This window comes from Macrobrachium nipponense, chromosome 47 (genome assembly GCF_015104395.2).
Source record: "Macrobrachium nipponense isolate FS-2020 chromosome 47, ASM1510439v2, whole genome shotgun sequence".
NCBI lineage: Eukaryota > Metazoa > Arthropoda > Malacostraca > Decapoda > Palaemonidae > Macrobrachium > Macrobrachium nipponense.
The window spans coordinates 27,322,532-27,345,377 of NC_087222.1; the positions used below are offsets into that span (position 1 = coordinate 27,322,532).

At 40.7% G+C, this 22,846-nt stretch overlaps 1 protein-coding gene across 1 annotated transcript in view; it reads left to right on the forward strand.

Annotated features, from left to right (window-relative positions):
- LOC135204821 (F-box/LRR-repeat protein 16-like) overlaps positions 1 to 15,800 on the forward strand; it is a 68,343-nt gene extending 52,543 nt beyond the window's left edge. The window contains exons 2-4 of the mRNA XM_064235014.1: positions 5,644 to 5,839; positions 6,682 to 6,830; positions 7,372 to 15,800. Of these exons, the coding sequence (XP_064091084.1) occupies positions 5,644 to 5,839; positions 6,682 to 6,830; positions 7,372 to 7,520 (494 nt within the window). The 3' untranslated portion in view covers positions 7,521 to 15,800. The remainder of the gene's footprint in view (positions 1 to 5,643; positions 5,840 to 6,681; positions 6,831 to 7,371) is intronic.
- The last annotated feature ends 7,046 nt before the right edge of the window (positions 15,801 to 22,846 follow it).

A 22,846-nucleotide genomic window follows, 5' to 3' on the forward strand; every position in this document is an offset into this window, starting at 1 on the left:
TCTTAATAATATATTGACCATATTAAAGGTATAGACCTGGAAAAACTCTACGGGTTGAAAACATACAGTTTGAAATCGTAGTCTCAAAGAAGTTGCTGAGAGAGAGAGAGAGAGAGAGAGAGAGAGAGAGAGAGAGAGAGAGAGAGAGGTATACTGGGGTCCTACAACCAACCCATCCAAAATATGTACCCCAGTATCGTATAAATACCTTGAAATCTGAAGGTTCCAAGAAAGTACCCCATTTTTGCCAAAATTGTCAAAATCTCTCGATTTTGATATATAGTACTGGGACCTACCACACCCCCTCCACAATGTCTATCCCTATATTTTAATATTACTTTTCCCCCACTACGAAAATACTTCATAGACGAAACTCCCATTAGATGTTACGGAAATGTCTGCATTGAGGGACTTTTGTGGTCAAGAATTCTACAAAATCTGTCTTAAAGGACCTCTGTAGTCCAGAATTTTGTAATAATATCTGCCTTAAAGGACCTCTGTAGTCCATAATTTTGCAATAATTGCCTTAGAGACCTGTGTAGCCAAGAATTCTACAATAGCGTCTGCTTAAAAGGACCTCTGTAGTCCAGAATTTTGCAATAACTGCCTTAGAGACCTGTGTAGCCAAGAATTCTACAATAGTGTCTGCTTAAAAGGACCTCTGTAGTCCAGAATTTTGCAATATCTGCCTTAGAGGACCTCTTCAGACAAGAATTCTACAATAATGTCTGCTTAAAAGGACCTCTGTAGTCCAGGATTTTGCAATAACTGCCTTAGAGGACCTCTGTAGTCAGGAATTCTACAGTAATATCTGCCTTAAAGAAGCTCTATAGTCAAGAAGTCTACAATATCTGCCTTAGAGGACCTCTTGAGACAAGAATTCTACAATAATGTCTGCTTAAAAGGACCTCTGTAGTCAAGACTTCTACTATATCTGCCTTAGAGGACATATGTAGTCAAGAATTCTACAATATCTGCCTTGAATGACCTCTTTAGCCAAGAATTCTCTGGCCCAGAGGACATTTTCAGTCAGGAATTCTGCAATATCTTTAGAGGACCTCTTCAGTCAAGAATTCTGCAATAATCTACCCTAGAGGATCTCTTCAGTCAAGAATTCTCTGGCCCAGAGGACATCTCCAGCCAAGAATTCTGCAATAATCTACCCTAGAGGATCTCTTCAGTCAAGAAGTTTGCAATAATATCTGCCTTAAAGGATCCCTGTAGTCAAGAAGTTACAACGTCTGCCCTAGAGGACCTCTTCAGGAAATAAGAGAGGCCTGTGTTACCTCATGTTGCAATACTGGACAAGGTACAATGCAGTGTTCCCAGTCCATTGTGGATAATGGAGTTTCGTGGTCTGTGATGCATTTTGCTACTGGAAAGAAAAATAGTAAATAAAAATCCACCTGGATGCTTTTAAAGCTTGCTCACACACAATGGCAGGTAGGTAGGTAGGTGGGTAGTTGCATCTCTCTCTCTCTCTCTCTCTCTCGGGAAAAAAAAAAATTGGCCCTTGCTGAACGCAGCCATTGTTTCTGAAAGCAGCTTTCCGTTCGTCGAAAGCGCTGCGCACGAACGCGGCCTGATTCTTTCTTAATGGGCGTCTCTCTCTCTCTCTCTCTCTCTCTCTCTCTCTCTCTCTCGAAGCGTGAACCCTTCGTGCTCAAGTATGGTTTTATTAAAAACCTGGGTTATTTCTTTTAAAAGTCTAAATTTCTTTTAAAGTCTATAAATTTTAAGGTTTTAGATATATTTTTACATCGTGGTTTATAAACTATGGTTCATCAAACTGAGTTTATTTAATTTATCAATATTTTGTATATATATTTTTAAATTATTTTGTGCCAGTTATGGTTTGATCAAACTCCCAGTTTTATAAAATCTATTTTCATCATTTTATGATTTTTATGTTTATCCTTGGACCTATATATTACAAACTATCATTTTTTTTATATTTCTCATAATAATTGCAGTTTAGTATTGTTGAATTTCATTAAAACATGAAACATGGTCAGTTCAAACAGTGAAATTGGGTTCAATTTATTTGTAAACTCCACATCGAGAGAGAGAGAGAGAGAGAGAGAGAGAGAGAGAGAGAGAGAGAGAAGAGAGAGTCCGGAACTTAAAGAGGTTCTCTGAAATCCAGGGTTCGTCCTTATCTATTCCCCGTGAAAAACACTCTCTGGTCTGGACGTGGGTTAGAAGTTGTGTGTGTTTTGGGGGTGGGGGAGGATATCCCCTTCCCTAACCCCCAGGCCCCCTTTAAAAAGGGTAAAGTTCAAAGATTGAAAAAGGGATTATGTGGAATCTGAATGTTCAAGTTGATAGAGCACGGTCACCTGCCACGCGTGGGAGTTCCAGCTCGGGACGAAGAGGACCAGGGTGAGTGTCTCTGGAATTTTAAGAAGAAACGCAATGATTTGGTCGTGTTTTTGCTGACAATTCATTGAGAACCGAGGAGGTGATTTGTGGGACGTATCCTAGACAGATGCTTTGCACTCAAAGATGCTTATAAACTATCTTTTCCGGAATCACATCACTCAAAAAGAACAAAGGATTGCTTTGTACTACACTGGATCTGCGACGAATTCTTCTAGTATCCAAAAAATAAGAATCTGTAGGTGATCTAGTCTAAATCTTCCATGCGTGATGGATGCCTGGATTCTGAAATTGCTCTGGAAAGGGACAGGCAGCAGAATGTACTCATTCCAGACCCCGTACGTCCCCTAGTGAGTATACCAGTTTAAAAACGTTATCGTTCCAGGCAGCTGGAATCCGCAGCGAAGGTGGAAACAAAGGCATCGTACCTCTCAGTGGATGATTATAATCAGTAGCTCAGTAGGTCTTTGCCTCAGTCAGTCTTAATCTTTCGAACGAGGAAGGGGGACGTGAAAGCTTTTTGTTTTTGTTTTAGTCAGTTGCAAATTTCCTACATTATTCTACTGAACAAACAGACCTGCATAGACTTTCCTTTGTTTGGATTAAGATTAACTCTTTCACCAAGGAATACATCCCTATGGAACACTAGATCAGTAAGAGGTCGCCATTTTAAGTACTCTGAATCTTCCTTTTCAAGATTTGACGGGTTGGTGGAAAAGAGTATTCAGTCCTTCATTCTTGAGAGGGGAGAAGAGGAGAAGATTCAGAAAAGGCTGAATAACATGGTGTAAAAGAGGTACTGGAGAAAGGGGGTGGGGGGCCCTTGCATCTAGAAATCGAGAGAGTATGAGCTAGATAAAGGTGAATGTATAGGGTGTTCGACGTGCTGTCGGTGAGCCTACTGTATAGGTGTATGAAGCAACGTCATGGAATTTTTTTTGCACTGGATTCATCCACCATTTGGCATTTTAAGTTGGATTGGGACTGGGATTATATATGATGAAGGGTATTCAATTGCCATTTTGGATGGGGTCGGTTGGGACTAGGTTGACAGTGACTTAGTCTATATATATATATATATATATATATATATATATATATATTATAGATAGATAGATAGATAGATAGATAGATAGATAGATAGATAGATAGATAGCTACATAAGACCTCATGGAACTAAAATGTCTATAGAACTCAAGAAAATGAACATTGTTTTGACACCCACAAAGAGGGTCGTTTCCACTCGCATTTCTGTGGGAGGAGGGGCTAATGCCACTTTCCCACCTACTCCCCCTCCCCCTCTTACCCTTCCTCCTCCCCCTCCTCCTCCTCTCCACACAATTGTCGCCTTCCAAGAACCACCATCTCCCTCCCCCCCATTCTCTCCTTTTGTCGTTTGCACCCAGTCTCACTGAGTACGACACAATGCAAGTGGTTCCAGCGACAATTGACGAGTGTCTGGACCTGTTTTCCAGCGGGGAAGAGGTTGAAGTGACGTTTTGGGCTGGAAGGAATGAGGTTTCCAGTTTACTCTAACATTCTGGAGTGAGGTTTTGGTGAATGTTTCCAGTTTGAATTAACATTCTGGAGTGAGGTTTTGGTGACTGATTCCAGTTTCATCAAATATTCTGGAGTGAGGTTTTGGTGACTGATTCCAGTTTAGATTAAGATTCTGGAGTGAGATTTTGGCGACTGTTTCCAGTTTAGATTAAGATTCTGGAGTGAGGTTTTGGTTTGACTGATTCCTGGAGTGAGGTTTTGGTGACTGTTCCAGTTTAAATTAACATTCTGGAGTGAGATTTTGGCGACTGATTCCAGTTTAGATTAAGATTCTGGAGTGAGGTTTTGGTGACTGATTCCAGTTTAAATTAACATTCTGGAGTGAGGTTTTGGTGACTGATTCCAGTTTAAATTAACATTCTGGAGTGAGGTTTTGGTGACTGATTCCAGTTTCATCAAATATTCTGGAGTGAGGTTTTGGTGACTGATTCCAGTTTCATCAAATATTCTGGAACGTTTGGTGGCTATGTTCGGTTCTTTACCCTGGTTGCAGGCCCAACACACTTTTAACTGATACGAAAGTTACTGCTTTGGTTGATATCGAATGGTGGAGGATTTATCTTCTGGACACAGGCCTGGAATGAATTTACGGATTCTCTTCTCTCTCTCTCTCTCTCTCTCTCTTGTGATTCATGAATCACGTAATATTCCCCCTTTTAAGAATCCTTTTGTTTACCTTAGCTTAAAGGTGGGAATCAACGTCCTTTCTCTTGTTCTGGACTAAAATCCCCGTCTTGGTGGCTTCATGATCCCCCAATCCACAACCTGGGGTCTCTAAATCCCTACACCACCACCTTCCAGAAATTATTCCAGGATCGTTTATGAAAGACCCACACGAATCTGGAAAGGAATGAAAAATTCTGAATATTTTACTCCAAAGGAAAGGTTGGATGGGACACCCCCCCCCACCCCGCCCTCACATACACACGCACACTTTTCCAGGTCTGGAAATAGATTCCGTGATTCCAGATGCCTGGAGGATTTTGCCAAATTAGGAGATTCTCATCACCTGGGAAATATGAGAATAAGGCAGGAAAGGAAGATGAGAACTTGATGCTCTTTTGTTTTGATCTCCTTAGCCTCCTCTTCTCCCTAGTGGTTGGAGAGCCACAGTCGACTGCTTATCCAGGTACCTGACTCACCACACAGTTGAGATGTCTTTACATCAAGTTTTCTCCACCATAATTGTTTCCAGCCACAGTCAGCTAACTACCACGTACAACAATCCACTACCTTGGTCCTCAGCAAGTCTTGTGGGATGAGGGTAATGACTTATAACCTTCTTGATCCTAATTGTGCCCAACCACAGTTTACTGACTACCAAGTCCTAAAGTCACTGCTTCGGTTCACAGATCTATTGGGTCAGTGTATTTCAGCTCCCTTGGGAATCGAACTTGGGACCTCTTAGAGGTGAGGCGATGGGCCTAACCACTATACGCAATGTATAGATATTTTTATGGAACTAACTGAAAGGTTTTTGGAAAATAATAATAATAATAAACTAGTGTTAAAGCTAACTTGTTCCTACCATCTGACCTAGTGACCTATTTAGACTGATAATGGTACCCCCCTCCTGACCTGGTGACCTACTTAGATTAATAAGGGTACCCCTATCTGACCCACTGACCTAGTAAGACAAATAATAATAATTACATTAATAACAACAACAACGACCACTAGACTAACACTGTTGTTCTCTTCCAGTTCACTCGCTACCCAACCTGACGGTGCTGAGCCTAAGCGGGTGCAGCAAGATCACGGACGACGGCGTGGAGCTGGTGGCGGAGAACCTCCGGAAGCTGAGGTCCCTGGACCTCTCGTGGTGTCCGAGGATCACGGACGCTGCCCTCGAGTACATCGCCTGCGACCTCAACCAGCTGGAGGAGCTCACCCTCGACAGGTCGGTCCGTCAGGTTTTTGGAGGGCTTCGTCCCGAAGGGGGAGGTGGTTTTCAAGGCTGAGGGTGTTGGAGGTTGAATGGGTGTGCAGGTGTTTTTGAAGGTAAAGATTAGGTGTGCAGGTGTTTTTAAAGGTAAAGATTAGGTGTGCAGGTGTTTTTATTGGTAAAGAATGGGTATGCAGGTGCTTTTATAGGTAAAGTTTAAGTGTGCAGGTGTTTTTATTGGTAAAGATTAGATGTGCGTGTGTTTTTAAAGGTACAGATTAGGTGTGCAGGTGTTTTTAAAGGTAAAGATTAGTGTGCAGGTGTTTTTATTGGTAAAGAATGGGTGTGCAGGTGTTTTTATAGGTAAAGATTAAGTGTGCAGGTGTTTTTATAGAGAATGTGTGTACAGGTGTTTTTATAGATAAGATTATGTTTACAGTTCTTGTTTATAGATATAGACTGGTGTACAGGTGGCATTTCTAGATACAGAATAAGTGTGCAGGAGTTTATAGATAAAGAATACCTGTGCAGGTGTTTTCTGTCTACAAAGAAAGATAGCGCAGCTGTTGTTAGCAACGGAGTTTCCGGTAAATATCCACAGCTGGTGTCACTGTAACCATTAATAGGATACCACACAGCATTAATGGCCAATCCCAATAAGTATCAGAGACATCGGCCTTGGATTTTTACCGTCAGCTGCGGAAAAAATACCTTCGATGCCTTACGTATTTGTCGCCTGTGTGAGTTTGTACCGTCAGGTCTCAAAATCAGTCTGCGATGGCTTTCATTACTTCTCCCATGTGGGTGTTGGAACCTTTTAGGAGGTCAGCTATACTAACCAGCCTTTCTCTCAACAGATGCGTCCACGTCACAGATATAGGCGTAGGGTACATCTCGACGATGCTCTCTCTCACGGCCCTCTTCCTGAGATGGTGCTCTCAGATAAGGGACTTCGGCGTCCAGCATCTCTGCTCCATGAGAAACATCCAGGTTTTGTCTTTGGCAGGTAAAGTATGGGCGACGGACTTTCCAGAAACCTGGACAAGGTGTCCCTAGTTAGTCTGGAATGGGGTTTTTGTGTTGTTATATTTCCAGTCGGTTGTATGTAGGTTGGGAGTCGAAGGACCTTCCAGAAACCTGGAAAGTTGTCCCTAGTTAGTCTGGAATGGAATTTTGTTTTGTTTTGTGTTATTTTCCAGTTGTTTGTGGGTCTGGAATCTGCTCAGAATATCAGAATGGGACATTTTTGCATTTCCCAGACATTTGCATAATCTTTGGAAGCTCGAATTTCAAGTCAGTGGCCCCTTTGGAGGCCTAGTTCCATATGAGTAGGTCTCATCTTATAATCAGCTATAAAATTAAGAATTGATGGTCAGGTATATATTTAGTATAACATTTTAAAATGAATGTTTGAGCTGGCATTTCATATCCCCAGCTGATAATCTATTTCCCCATGTATCAAGGAGATAGATAGGTAGAGATTGTAGGCACCACAAACACCACCACCAGTCCTTCCAGTCTCATCAATTCCAGCTCCTCATTTCCAGGCTGTTCGCTCGTCACCTCAGCCGGATTGTCCTCGCTGGTCCAACTGCGCCATCTGCAGGAACTGGAGCTCACCAACTGCCCTGGAGCTACCCCGGAGCTCTTCCACCACCTACACCTCCATCTACCCAAGTGCCTCATCATCGAGTAGAAGCAGCGGCGGCACCAGCGGCAGAAATCTGGAAGAAGAAGAAGAAGAAGTAGAAGAAGAAGGAACCGAATCAACTCGCTTCTTCGACGTTTGAGAGGACGACGTCATCAGAAAACGGGTGTGTCAATAAACTTTAAAAAGAAAAAGAGTTCTCAACCTTTTTTTTTCAAGTGGGAACTCTTTATATAAATATTATATATACATATATATATATAATGTTCTCCCCTCCCCCCGCCCCACAATCTTGTAGTGATAGATGGTTTTCTTTTAGACTTGGTGAGTGTTCGCTGAAATGTCTGAGGAAGGAGAGAGGAAAATAAAGGCGCAAAGAAGATCCCCTCGCGCAAAAAAATCCCCCTTAGAAGACAGATGATTTTCTGTATATAAAACAAATTCTGTGGTGTCGTGTGGCGAGAATTCCCCGTCTCTTTGTTTATTAGACACAAAAGAGAAGGAAGAAGAAGCACAAGTCTTGCTTATATTCCAACTCCAAGAAGCAAGTGAGACGCAAGTGGAAGCTATACTAGTGTAGTCAAGTGATAACTCAGATATATGAATCACTTTATCGATAGACTTCAACAGAAAACGTAAGACTTCAACAGAAAACGTAAGCAAGTGCTGTGGGAATTAAAGAACAGAGACGAGGAAGGGCGTGAAATTGCGAGATAGCACAAGCACATATGCACACATACACACACACAAACAAACACCAGCAGTTTGTGAGGAGGGTCCAGTGAGATATGTATAAATAAATTTGGTGATATATATATTTTTTTCTGTTTTCACTTTGTTTACTTTTTGTTTTCTCTTTTAGCAAAAAAACAAAAAACAAAAGACGTATTTTACTTTATCGTGCATGAGCTATGTCTTTCAGTGTGAGTAATTTAGTCACTTTTGAGTCTGTGTAGCATATTTATAATTATTTTGTGCCATAAGCCTCAGAGAATTTGCAATCCTCAACACATGTGTGGTGAAAGAATGTATGGATAAATCACGTGTATAAACATGCAAGTGCATGAATGTATGCAGTTATACATTGATGCCACATGTTTATGTATGTGTACGGTGCCATGGCTATGTCCTAGCTTGGAATTCATCCTGAAATTAGCACAATATTCGACATTTTCTTGTCTCTCTAAGGTATGGTAAGGTGTAAGGCCATTGGATCCTGTCATTTCAGAATTGTACACATCTTTCATGGATGGTTTTTATGTCATAATATGAAAGACAAAGTATCAAGATGCCTGTAGAGGAAGAGGAAAGCTGGCGACTTGTTTGCAAAAAACTTAACCTAACCTAACGTAGGGTCTAGAGTGCATATTGCTTACGTCTGCAAAAGCGGTGAGGTCCCACCTACTATATATCAGTTTTAACTCATGGTTCCTCATGTATTTGTGATGTTCAGGTTATCTTCAACCTTCTCTCAATTGGCTTAATTGGTATATCTTGTAAACATACCCTAACTTGTAGGAAGAAGATACAGTATTTTGTGGGACAACATTTTGAGGCCAGTTGCTAATGTTGATGTGAATGGTAGTATCATGAGAAAAAAATAATATTTTTCAGGATGCCCCTATGTTAGGTTAGGTTAAGTCCCTTCCCACCCCTTTGTCTATCTTGGTTTTTTTTTCACTCATATCCAGCCAGCACCAGGAGTCAGCAAAATACCTCACTAGCGTTGCAAAAACCCAAGACTTTTGTATCGTTTAAGTTACGGCCTTGAGCCCCATTATATTGTGCGCTTTTGCAGAGTATGCTGAAGTGTGTTTTTATAGTCCGGATGTGTATGGTACCACAAGCTTTTTCAAAAATAGGTCCTACGTTAGATGATTATGTCTGTTGTTTTAGAGTAGAGAGGGAACGTAAGTTGTTCTCCTCGATTCTTTCATGTATTGCGAAAGGTAAAGTTACTGTTGATGGAGTTTTTTATGTCAGTTTTTTTATGAATAAGCTGTGTTTGTGAATTCCCATTTCTTTGTCTGTATAATCATGAAACTGAAAGCACATTGTAAATGACACATATACGTTATACTACACAGGATCAGTTTCCCTTGTACAGGATACAGCGTAGTATTAGCTCTTGGTTAGACACTTTTGTTAAGACAGTGCAACTATTGGATGCCCCGCAGACTTGCATCCTTTAAACGGCAATATTTTGATTTATTCGAGAATGGCGAAGGTTAATCCCTGAAGAAGCCAGCAGGTCAATCCGTTTCTGTTCGTTTTGTAAGAAAATGAGGCTTTAGACAACCTGCTGAGAGCTATCTCACGTGATAATCAATCGGTTCTAACCCCAAACAGTCCTCAATCAGATAGAGACTTCGCGAACTGACTTGTACGCTCAGACTTTAGAATTCGAATCGTTTAGACTTCTGATCAGCCATCGAGGTTAAACGAACTCTGCCAACACAGACTGCAAAGGCTTGCTTCTCTGACTTGCTGCATGGGTTTTAACTGCAAAGGCTTGGTTCACTGACTCCTCTGTGAGATTTCCAACTGATAAGGCTTGGTTCACTGACTCCTCTGTGAGATTTCTAACTGATAAGGCTTGGTTCACTGGCTCTCTGCATTGGTTTCTAACTGCTAAGGCCTGGTTTGCCTACTCCTAGCAAAGGTTCTAACTGCAAAGGCTTGGTTCACTGACTCACTGCGTGGTCTCTAACTGCTAAGGCCTGGTTTGCCTACTCCTATCGAGGTTTCTAACCGCAAATTCTTTAACGTCAGCTCGCTTTGATTTCTGCAAATAACAAGAAACTGGCTACAGAGCAGCTAAGATCAACATGAAGACAAAATTGTCGCGTTGTCAGTGACAAATATGCTACAGGTCTGAGATGATGTATATGTATAAATTCTGGCAAAAACACAGGCTTCAAACACCCTTCAAATGGAACCTGATATTGTGGGCCTACGTTGGCGTTTGTACACGAATGTTACCAGGGTCTCACTAGGTACTTGCTGATGAACAGAGTCTCCTGAAACATGATTAGGAAATTCTTCACCCGTATAGGTCTGTGTGAGAAGCTTGTCAGAATTACCACAGCATTGGCAGTGGTTGAATAGTTCTCCAGATTGCTAGATCTGTCTTTTGAGTTGACGTTTCAAATCCTTTATTTGGGGACTATAAGTTGATTAGAAGTGTTCGTGTTGTAGTAGGTGTGTTATTCTCAACTGAGAGGTAGGTGTTGGCAGAGGTTATTTGATTCTTGTTGGCAGACTATGGTACAAACCCCTTTGTAGAATCACCAATAACTATATACTGACAGACACCCAACTCACACAGATATTGTTTGTGACGTAGACAATGACTTGTAAACTGTGAAACTGCCACAGAATCCAGTTTCCACACTACTTGAATAGTTAAGAGAACTTAGTCACACAAGAATGTCACCCTTAGAGAGAGAAATTTAGCTTTGGAAGTTAGCGTCAAAGACGTCTTAGTTTTTCTTTGGAATAGAGAGCATGTCTTTGAATAACAGCCCTTTGGCAACTTGGGAGCATGAAGTAAGCATGAAATAATTAGAATACTCATCATATAACAGCATCATACGACTGTAGTACCATACTGTATTTCTTTACCTGGTTGCATTTTGTACTATACAATCTCTGGGAGCGTGTGAGATAATATGACGTCTGGTTTTGTCAAAGAAGAGACAGAGTGTATCATATAGCAGTCAGTGGTTGGTGTCAGGCACCTTTATATATCTTATATACAATCATTAAAATGTCCAATTTTTGAATCATCCTTTGTTTTTTTTTATAACAGATTTACATGTACTAGTCATTCATTGTTGATTTGAATGTCCACTCTTTCTTGACCTGTCCTTCAATTTCACATGGAAACTTTTGCTTCAGATGATAGACACCCCCTTCTCTCTCTCTCTCTCTCTCTCTCTCTCTCTCTCTCTCTCTCTCTCTCTCTCTCTCTCTCTCTCTCTCTCATCATTCTATTATCAAACATTAGTCTAGTGAAACATTCCAAAAGTGTGCCTCTGATAGATTAAATTTCTTACCCCCATTTTAACCTCAGTTAAAAGATTGCATGCTGAAGAATAATTGTAGATACTTGTATACTCTGAAAGGACTATTTATGCATGATGCTTTTTGGGGGCTGGTTGTTTTTGGCCTGTAAAAGACAGGGAGAGAAACGCATCCTGAGGTCATGTTGAAATGGGTTTGTTTCCAGTTCCAGATTAACCCTTTCGTAGGGCACCTGGGAACGTTGTAGCCTTTCCCAGTGTCTGGGGAGGATTGTGTGTGTAAATTAGATGCAGGTTTTTGGGTGAAAAGATCTGCAGTAGAGCCTTCTGTACTAAATGACATTTCAGTAAATATTGTTATCAACAAGGAAAACTTTCTTGATTGGCAATCAGTCAGAAACAGGCTTGAAGTTGAATAAGACTGAGAGTGGTGGATCCCTGAACTGATTTTTCTATCAAATAAAATAAAATAATCACCAGTTTTGTAGCTACTGTAGCTTGGTCATTTTGATATAGAAAAAAAAGGATGCTTTGTCAGTCTGGCCCATAGTAACCACACGAGGCAAAATTTGACTTCAGTTGCCTATGTCACCGGTGCCTGTACTAGGTCTAAGATTTTCCTCGCTGTAGGTACTTGGCATGGCAGTCCAACTCAAGTGAAGTTTTGCCTCACATCTCTCCAGCAGGACTGGAATTTAGCGGTTAAGTACTCATTATTGTATTTAATATTAATTAGGTTATGCTCCTAGATGAAACGAAAAAAAGACGTGGAAGAAAAACATAAAAAAACTGCAGTAGAATGACACTGTTGAGCTCCGAAGGATTTTGACATTGAGTGAAACGTGTAGTTACAGTTTCTAACATTTCCAATGTATAACCCCCCCACCCCCCTGGTTAATAATGTTTTGACATTGAGTGCCATTTTAGTTGTAAACAGTTTATATTTATGTTATTTTGTAGTGTTTACTGTTTTTTCAAACTGGGTCTTACTCCAATGTTGAAAGCTTTCTTTATAACTATTGTCTTGTGTACAAATCGAGATAGGGCATCTTGGTTAAAACATGAATTAGTTGTATCACTGTATTTTCATCAGTTAGTTGACAATCCATCTTGTCTGCCTAGCCAGAGAACTGGGAAGAACAGACAGGCAAATCAAGATATGACTGACTTTTTCATGTTGTCTCGGAAGGCTGGAAAAAGAGAGGAACATGTCTTTGGAAATTCTGCATATGGCGGCTTCAAACGATTGGAGACATGGTGCTTGGCAAACTTGCTGTTGGAATCACTTCCAAGCCCTACAAAGTGAGGTTTTTTCTTCCTTGTATCCAGGGAGATCTCTTCGAGGCGTTTGATTCCAAGGCCGCTTACTATACCCCGAGGTATTATCGCTGCGATCGAAGAGCCCGGCTAGACTTGGTTGGGGAGGTAGTAGGGTTCGGGGCATACTTTCAGCCTTCGAATGCTACAGAAGAAGCCTGCGATTCCATATCACACCCACGTCCCACACGCAGCACTCTCCCGCCCTTCTCCGCAGGCCCCAAGGAAAGCTGCTCATCAACCGTGTGCTAGGGACAAGCAACCAACCAGGAAAATGCTGAAACCACAGCAGTTCAGAACCTTCTGAAGAAACGAGGCGAGCCATCTGCCTGTGCGAGGTTTCTATAGCCTTTGGATTCTTGGTGTGATGATATCTCAGTGCCCTCAGGAGGGTTACATCCTTCTAAGGCCAGGTGATAGGTGCCCAAGAGAATAATTTCTTCTAGGTTTTCCTTCCCCTTTCAACAGAGCTTTGATGGTAGTGTCTCTCGCTCTCTCTCTCTTTCCATCTTCTCTCGTGTCTTCCCTCTGCTCTTTCTGCTCACGTTCCATCAACATTTCATAAAAATTGGTCTACTTGTTCTGCGAATAGACTGCTCTCTTGTTGCACACATATAAATCACACCTTCAGAGACTGGGCATTTGCACGAGACCACTGGTGGAAGTGGAATGTTAATTACAGTTTCATTTTTCATTGTGAGACTTAAAATTCTTGGACTGACCAGCTTGATCATCATTGGTTTTCCCAGCTTCGTGCCATTCCTTAGGAATCGGGTCTATCACCACTGTTTGGAGCGAAAGCCTACCTTTTGTACCTTCCTCCTTCTTATCCTGGGTTGTTGGGTTTAGGCTGGACAAAGCCAGTGGGGTTAAAAGTTCCATCACCATCTGTAATCAAGGGCTGAGTACATCGTCTCTACTGCCATTTTGGGGGAACTGGCCGTCATTACACTTTATTCATTTGTGAAAAGGCCTCCTCCCTGTAATGGGGCATTGAATGAGTAAAGCTCTTGACTTGAGGGATTGAAGAAGGATGGGTAGTTTCAGTCGAGGGTATAACCAAGTCTGGAACTAGACTCTAGTCACTAGAGCCTTGTCTTGTGCAGAAGCCAGACCAGAGAACTTGTTTTAGCAGCTGTGGTACTACCTACTATGGCGTTGCTACAACTCCCTAAAGATGGCTGGTAAGAAACCTCATAAATGCCATAGCTAGCATATCTTTTAATGTGTCTGTTCATTCACACAACACATATGAGTCCAAGACATGCAATTAGATATATTTTTACCCATTTCCAGTGGGGTTTGTTGTCATATCTTCTGTCTCAATCGTCATGACGTGAACTGGCTCATTCGACCGTTCCTTAATCCTACGTTGAATTGACATTTCAATGCAATAAAACCGTATGCAAAAAAACCAATAGGTAACAGTGAATGCAATAATCAATAAAGGGCACTTATATAGGCTCAGAGAATTGCAATGCTACGGAAATGGTCAAATTACACAGGAACTTGCTTCGGGTCCTCCAGAGGCTTTTCGGGAGTGGCCACCTCGTTTCCTTGCTCGTGGGGGACTTTTTTTTAAAAACAAAAATGCATTTCTCACAAAATCGATTGACATTTCCTGAAGGGGGTTAAGTAACACTGGGTCCCATTGATTGGGGAAAATAGTCTTGATGAGAAAAAAAATCCAATAAACTAATAATGTTTAGCTTTTTAGTGTGATGAGAGTTGACAGGCAATGTGTGAGTTATATATATATATGTCACGTCTCCACACTTTTGTTGGTCTTTACAATTTGTCTTGTGAGTGAGTGAGTGAAGAAAGCTGTAAATAATATTTTGTACCTCTATCTTCAAGAAAATATTAGATGATATATAAATAAATATATATATGATTATATAAATGTATATACGGTATACTTAAACAATGCTAGATAACGCTGTACACAAAACTTAACAAGCTAATGTCTAAGGAAAGCCATTTATACATTATAGAGTAATCATAATACCACTAGCAGGCAAGCCCTTCCCCGCCCCCCCCCCCCTTGCTGCTTGCAAGCAGAAATTTCCCCCTCCCCACCCCCCTCCATACTCATTCTGCTTCCCCTCCCCCGTTTCCAAACCTTCCCACTGACAGTTCCCTACTACTAATAGATGTTCCTTGACAGCTAAGAGACGTATTAGTATATATAGGCCTGCGTAGGCCTAGACACAACTGGAATATCAGAGAGAATATGAAGTTTTAACGCAGCATAATTTTGTCAAGAATTATTTATTTTTTTGTCTCTTCCCTTCCATGATTGTTACTCATTATTGTAGTTTATCGTTTGGGTGATTCTCCGTTTGAGTATTGTTAATTGTACTACAACTACATATATATAAAACACGCCCTACACAAACACACACAAACACACACACACACCAGATTCTCTCCTCTCCCTCCAAGATCAAAGAATTAGTCCGTAGCGTTGAAAACGAGCCCCCGTTATATCCGTTAGGTGAAATAAAAACACAACTAGTTTCCAAATCCCCCTCCAACATCTGATTTGTGTTGTTTAATGTCCTTTCTACTAAGTGTGTGCCTCAAAATCCACTCTTTAAAAAAAAAAAAAGTCGTACTAATTTCATTCGAATCAGGGTTTCGCAAACCAAGGCTTCTTCAGTAACTGGTAACTCCCAGTAACTCACGCAAACGTTGGTTGCTGACACATTGGTACTATATATATAAATATATGATGGCAGAGTCGACTGTTCACTCAGCCATGTCATTTTTGTACGTGTATCATTTCAAACCGTGTTCTCTCTCTCTCTCTCTCTCTCTGTTATTATTGTACCTGTTTCTTTCTCATGTGGTCCGTGTAAGATGAAGATACTACAGAGATGTTACCTGAGATGATCAATGTCCAGACCTTTTAATTAAAAAAAATAAAAAAATAAAAACTACATGTGTACTATGCTCTTCAAATACAGGAATATTGCAGTAATAATGTCTCGTTTGAATCAGTCTCCTTTTATCTTTTGTTTATATTATTACACATAGGTTGTAGTAGTAAGTGGCCAGTCTCTGTAACAGATCACCTTCTCGTTTAGTTTTCCCGTGTAGAAGTAGGGATCTGGTTACTGTAAAGGCTCATGTTTTCGTTTCGTTTTCCCGCCAGCCAGAGTCTGTGGTAGCAGTTCTCTGTCCTTGTAAGCAGCTCTTTTTTACTTAATTTTCCTTAGGGTAGAAATAGTAGTGAACGTGAATCTCTGTACTCAGCTCTCTATTTGCTCAATTTTCCTGTTTTAGCTATAGTAGTGATACTAAATCTATGTAATCAGCTCTCTTAGCTTAGTTTTCCTGCTTGTTGGCTGTAGTAGTGGTACTGAATCTTTGTAATCAGCTCTTTTTGCTGAATATTCCTTTTAGGAAGTTGTAGTAGTAGTAGTTCTGGACCTCTGTAATCAACTCTTTGCTTAGTTTTCCTATTCGTTAGCTGTAGTAATGGTACTAAACCTTTGTAATCAGCTCTCATCTGGCTTAGTTTCCCTGTCAGGAAGCTGTATTAGTGGTTTCGAATCTTTGTTATCAGCTCTCTCTTTACTTAATTTCCCTGTTAGGAAACTGTAGTAGTGCAACCAAATCTTTATAAACAGTTCTTTTTGCTTAGTTTTCCTGCTTGGAAATTATAGCAGTGACTTCGCATCTCTGTAATCAGCTCTCTCTTTGCTTAGTTTTCCTGCTCATTAGTTGTAGTAGTGGAACTGAATGCTTGTAATCAGCTCTCTCTTTGCTTAGTTTTCCTGTTTGGAAGTTGTAGGAGTGGTACTGAATTTCGATAATCAGCTCTTTATTTGTTGAGCTTTCCTGTTCGGAAGTTGCAATAGTGGTACTGAATATATGTAATCAGCACTCTTTTTTTACTTTGTTTTCTTGACGGAAGCTTTAGTAGTGGTACTGAATCTTTGTAATCAGCTCTTTCTTTGCTTAGTTTTCCTGTTCAGAGGTTGTAGTAGTGGTACTAAATCTTTGTAATCAGCTCTGTCTTGCTTAGTTTCCCCTTTGGCTAGAAGTTATCTACCAACACCAGGAACTGAATATTTATGGATTCAATTCGTCGTCTGCGAAGAAATGTATTGCTATTCATTGTGCTTCATTCACAGAAAAGGTAAGTTAATAATCTAATTTGTAATATGTATTACCTCTAGAAAATGCAATGTTGATATTGAAACACCTTGATATGTCTTCATATGTATTGTATAATGTTTCTCTTGTCATCTTATCACTTAAGACTACCTTTATTATCTAACACTTTTGTGTTAAAAAATTGTTAAGCTACAAATATCTAAAACTAAAAGTGTATTCATATTGCCAAAAGTAATGCACCATTTTAAACTTCATCTGTAAAGTAAGATCTCTTAATTTTTTTTTACATTGCTAGACTTCCTGGCAACATTAATTCACAATATTCTGTCTTTGTTTGTCACAATAGTCTAGTCCACTGTAGACTTTGCAACCAAATTAGCTAACTCCTGAAGGGTAGAGTAACTGTAATGTTGATTTGAAACTTCAAATAAAATCCTATATTAAAATCAGTGTCGTAAAAAAGCAGGGACTATTAGAAACTGAGATTTTAAATAAAGATCTGTTTGCAGCTCTGATGAACCAGGACCTTCCTCCTTGACTTTGTAGTGTCTCTGCAGATTTTTCCAAGAAGAGGAATCTGTCTCTCATGTCATTTGACAGCTGGAAGTCCGCCATCTTTGAAGTTTGAAGCCTCCTGCAAGGGGAAAGAGTGGAACTTGAGAAAAGCGCTAAAATACTAAGAAGCAAAGCTCAGAATGATGGAATTAAGGCTCAGCTGAGAAAGATCAAGGTGGGATCTAATAATAATAATAATAATAACAATAATACTAATATGCTTTATTTCAGCTCAGGGCCATATACGTTGAATATACAAAATACAGACAGTAACATACACAATCTAGATACATGAGACATGATAAAAAAGAAAAAGAAAATGAGTAATCGGCACTTATCCACAAAATAGCTGTGGTAGCATAAAAGCTAGTAATCATAATACTGGTAATAACAGTAATAATATTGGTGAGAAAAAAAAAAGATATGCATTGAGAATAATAAAAACTTTAACTTGATAGTAATCACAGTAATAAAGAAAAATTAAAATAACAGCAATAAATGTAATAATGACAAAAACTGCAGATGACATCTTGCCAATACAGAGATTAAGTTCTTTAGGGGACAAAGGCCTCATTTTCCCATCTTTCCCACAATTTAGATCTTCTTGCTTCACTCCTTAGGATGCTTTGTATGAGAGAGTTGCCGCTGTTTCTCACTCGGGTTACCAGACTGGACATTGTTCGCCTTACAATGATTTTTAAATTGTCCAGGCGGTTTTCTATGAACATCTGTGTGGCGGAGTGGTAGCGGGGAGTGTTTGTGAGGCGTCTCAGAATGTCATTGTGCACAACAGTGATGCGTCTCATGGTCTCTCGGGTATAGTTCGTCCAGAGGGAACACCCATAGATACTGTAGCAGTACGAGCAGAAGAGCAGCAGTTTCTCGTCTCGGTGACAGAAGGCAAACCTCCTTGCAATCATCTTGCCAGCTGCACATAGTTTACGCCGCCTCTGTTCAATGTCTGCTGTATCTTTTAGGTCGTCGGTGATAATGTGACCCAAATACGGAAATTCATGCACAAATTCCAGCCGATGGTTTCCGAGGAAAATTTGTGGTTCTACAATATGCTTAAGCGATCTCGGGAGCAGCGACATGCACTGGGTCTTGGTTTCGTTGTAGATTATATCAAATTCCTCTGCATATTGGCGGCAAGTGTCGATGAGTCGTTGGAGACCTTGCACAGATGGGGAAATCAGAACCATATCGTCGGCGTAACAGAGGTTGTTTATAGTTGTTTCATTGACGGTGCATCCGATTGGGAGTGAGTTCAGTTTGACATTCAAGGCATCTGTGTACGTATTAAACAGGTATGGAGAGAGAATGCCCCTTGCCGAAGCCCGTTTAGGGAGCCGAAAGTGTAAGATAATACGTTACCCCATTTGACACAGAATTGCCGTGTGGAGAACCAGCAATGCAAAATGCCAATTAGATACAAGGGTGTGCCCCTTTTATGCAGCTTCAGGTAGTTTACTCTGTCAAATGCTTTTCTCACGTCTACAAAACAAAGGTAAACAGGAGAGTTTGATAATAGGTAGTAATTCAGCAATGCTTTCAGTATGTAGATGCAGGTGTCGGTTGAGTGGTTTGCTTTAAACCCGAACTGGTTGTCAGTGGTGTGTAGAAAAGGGAGAAGTCTCACAAGAAGAACCGACTCAAGTATCTTCGATGCGATCGTTGTGATTGCAATTGGCCGGTAGTTGCCAGGGTCAGCTGCAGCCTTTAGCTTGTTTTTGATTAATGGTATCAAGTGAACTATGAGTAGGGAGTCTGGAAGAAACTGGTGAATTATGCACGCACTGAATAGGGCAGCTAGCAAAATGTAAATTATCGGATGGCAGAATTTGAAGGCCTCTGCAGGAAGACCATCACAGCCGGGCGATTTATTATTAGGTAGGCTGTTTATGGCATCGCTGATGTTACCTGGCGTAATACGGTCTGCAAAATGAAATTGAATGTTGTCAGTAAGGAGGTTATCTACATCCCTTCGGGAATCTTGATCATTTATGCAATTCAGGATATTGTTGAAGTGATCACCCCACATCCTTGCGATAGCCTCGTCTCCGACTGCTTCCCCTACTCTCTGTGATAGCTTTTTAGTTTTGGGATTTAAGGACTGGATATCTTTCCAAAGATGAGGATAATCACCAGATTCTAAGTTTCTAGACATTGCATCGGCTCTTAGTTGTTTTTCATTTAAACCTGGCGCAGTGCTTAAGAGCAAGTTTGAACTGCGCTCTCGCCTGTCTATTAGTTATGCAGTGTGCCCTTCCCTGGGGCTACCATTTTGCCTCCACAGTAAAAACATTTCTCGTGAGTGTGTATACAGATCTTTAACCAAGTCATTCCATCAAGTTAAATTACGAGAATTACCTCGATGAAATCTGTAGGCAGTCCTGCCCGAAGCAAGCATAGCGGAGATTATGTTCGAATAGAACTCATTCAGGTCCCTCCTGTGGTGGTCATTTCTACAATTTGTGTTAGTACAAAGTAAGGCGTCTGCCGGTTGAACTATTGACCGCAACCTGGTTTCCGTGGTCTCCCTAAAGTATCTGGTTTTCTGTTGGTTTTTAAAATCCCAGTTTACCGCTGGTGGGCGAACAGTTAGGGGGTTCACGGTAGGGAGGGGAGGGATCGTAGCCCGTTGCAAGATCATAGCGAATATTGCAGGTCATAATAGAATCATGAAGTTGTGGAGGTGTGATGCAGTGGTCCAGCCAGGAGGTTGTAATAGCGTCCGCTCTATTATGTACATATGGATAGGAGGAGGGAGGGAGGAGCATTACATCGCTAATTTGGAGAGCACGATTTTGACAGAAGCGAGTAAGTTCATTATAAAATTGTTTTGTGGGGTGAGAATTAAGGTCCCCGGTTATACAAATATGATCAGCAGGAGAATCATGAATAATACTGTGTAACTCCCCTAGGATCATGCAGTAATGATCAAAATTATTGTTATTTTCCCATGGCATAAACATTAATAATTAGGATTTTAGAGTTCCCTACTGTCACTTGAAGCCCAAGCAATCTGTCACTCCTGTAGGTCATCACCTTTATCATATTGTCTAACGATTTGTGCCACAGGAAAGAAAGTCCCCCTTTCGGGCGACCGGCTATGATTTGATCTGTAACTTGCATCGATGAAGTCGAGAAGGTTCTGAAGTCTTCATGAATTGAATTGCAGATGGCAAGGTCATGAGGCCAGAGGAGCGTTTCTTGCAGTGCAATGATGCCCTTGAAGTTTTTGCAGAACATGTTTAGGAGAGGAATGTTCCGCTTGAGGCCAAAAATATTCCAAGAGATTAAGTTTAATGTATCCATGGCTACTCACGAAGATGGGAGATGAATGCGCTGATCATTTGGCTGGATGGGGGGTTAGCCAGGGGGAGTGGGCAGTCACTCGCCGTGGGGGGTTGACTGGCACTTGCGGTGGAAATGACCCTGGTTGGAGTGTCAGTATGTTCCCCTGGGGGTGGTTGATCCCGGAATAATTTATATCTTGAAACTAATATATTAGGACCGAAATTCTCGCCTTAAGAACGTCGAGGTGTTGAAATAGGCAGGTAATCCTGTAAGCCACTTTATGTTTAATCCTGCATGGGAGTTCGTGAGAGATGAGTGGGTCAGAACCAGTGAGAAACTTGACTCTCTCCACTATGGCGTCTAGCATCACTGATGAGCGCAGATTGTGAATTGCTACGTGACATCTCTTCTCAGGTGTCGGGTGAGGTGAAACATGAATGTTGGGCTCCGGTCCATCGGCCAAACGAGAGGTTCTTCTCTTCTTTCTGCTTGTTTGTATCTGCCATCCGCCAGACCCCTCATGATCAGTTTCATCTGCATCTACGATGGGGGATTGTGGGGGAGAGATAGAGTGGGGAGGATTAAGGGTAAGGCCACACCGGGCGGGGGGAGCGTCGAGGTGCAGGCACGTCTCGGGCGGGAGAGCAGCGTCAAAACGACATATGGCCACACCAGATACGCCACCCTCCCTCCCACGTGTCACTCTCAGCAGTCAAAGATATACTTCTTTGCAAAGTAACGTTTGGATAGGAAATTGCCTTTAATAGAAATCGTAAGAGTCAAACTTGACGATAGACTACGTATGACCCAACGGTCTTTTGGTTCTTTGCTTGGCAGTGAATTTTGTGATAATAAAAGGTTAAAATCCATATATATATATATTTACTTCCCATATAGTTATTACTTTAGGGGAAGTGAAAAGAAAATGTGGATTTTAACTTTTCATTATTGCAAAACTAACAGCATATAGGGTTACTTCCTTAAAGATACTTAGAAAAACAAAGGAGCGAGAATTAATTGCAAATTATATAAGACGTATAATTGATTATTGTCTGAATTATGTTGAAATAAAACGATTTACCGGTATTTAAAACAAAAGTAGTTTAATGGAAACTACATAAAAGAAAGTAACAGAAGGAAAAATCAGTTTTGCTTCATTGTTAACATTAATAAAGAAAGTACAAAGTACCACGAATATTTCATAAATAAGTGATACTGCTGCACTGAGGATTCGTATAGTTATCAAGTCTATGCAGCTGGACAAGGATTATTCGAGTGGCTGAGTGCATAATAGTTGGCACCTTTAAAGTTTTGGGGGTCGAAATGCATGACACCGATGGCTTACATAAATGAGGGCCACTCGTTCTACTCTTCTTCCATTTCTTGAAAAAAGTAATTTTATGGAATGGATCAGGGATCCCACAAAGCTCTCTTCCGAAACACCTCCCCAATTAAATGATTCTTATGTAGCCACTACCGCTGAACAGGTGACACTTCGGCAACTGATTTCCAGTTCATCTGCACGTTAGTGACCATGTCAAGTCGGAGGGTCTATTTATGTAGTGTGGTCCTTTTACCTTTTTTTTTCTTATATTCCCCAATTTTATATTCAGTGATGACTCATCCCCTGGGAAAGTATTTAGACTATATAAGAACTCGGTCTATTTGTTTGACTTTAATAAGAACAACATTGAACGCATTCTGAAAGTACACAAATGAGAGGTGCTGAAATAACTGCTAATTTAAACATGCATTACAGATATGGAATAATTAACTCGATATTTTACTGAATAGATAATAAATGTAGTCGCTTAAAACTTAATCGTTTCTATGCTAATATCAGTTACTTAACAATGATAATATGCTTTAAACAATTTCTAGGTTACAAATGAAAGTTCCTTAATACGGGAACTAACTTCACAACATAGTTATCAATATAATCAAGAAAGGGAAGTAACCATTCGAGTAACATAGTCCCTCCCTAATCATATAGAAAATGGGGTTGTTTCGGTTGAAGATGCCTGAACTGCCGCGATATTTTAAAACATGTTA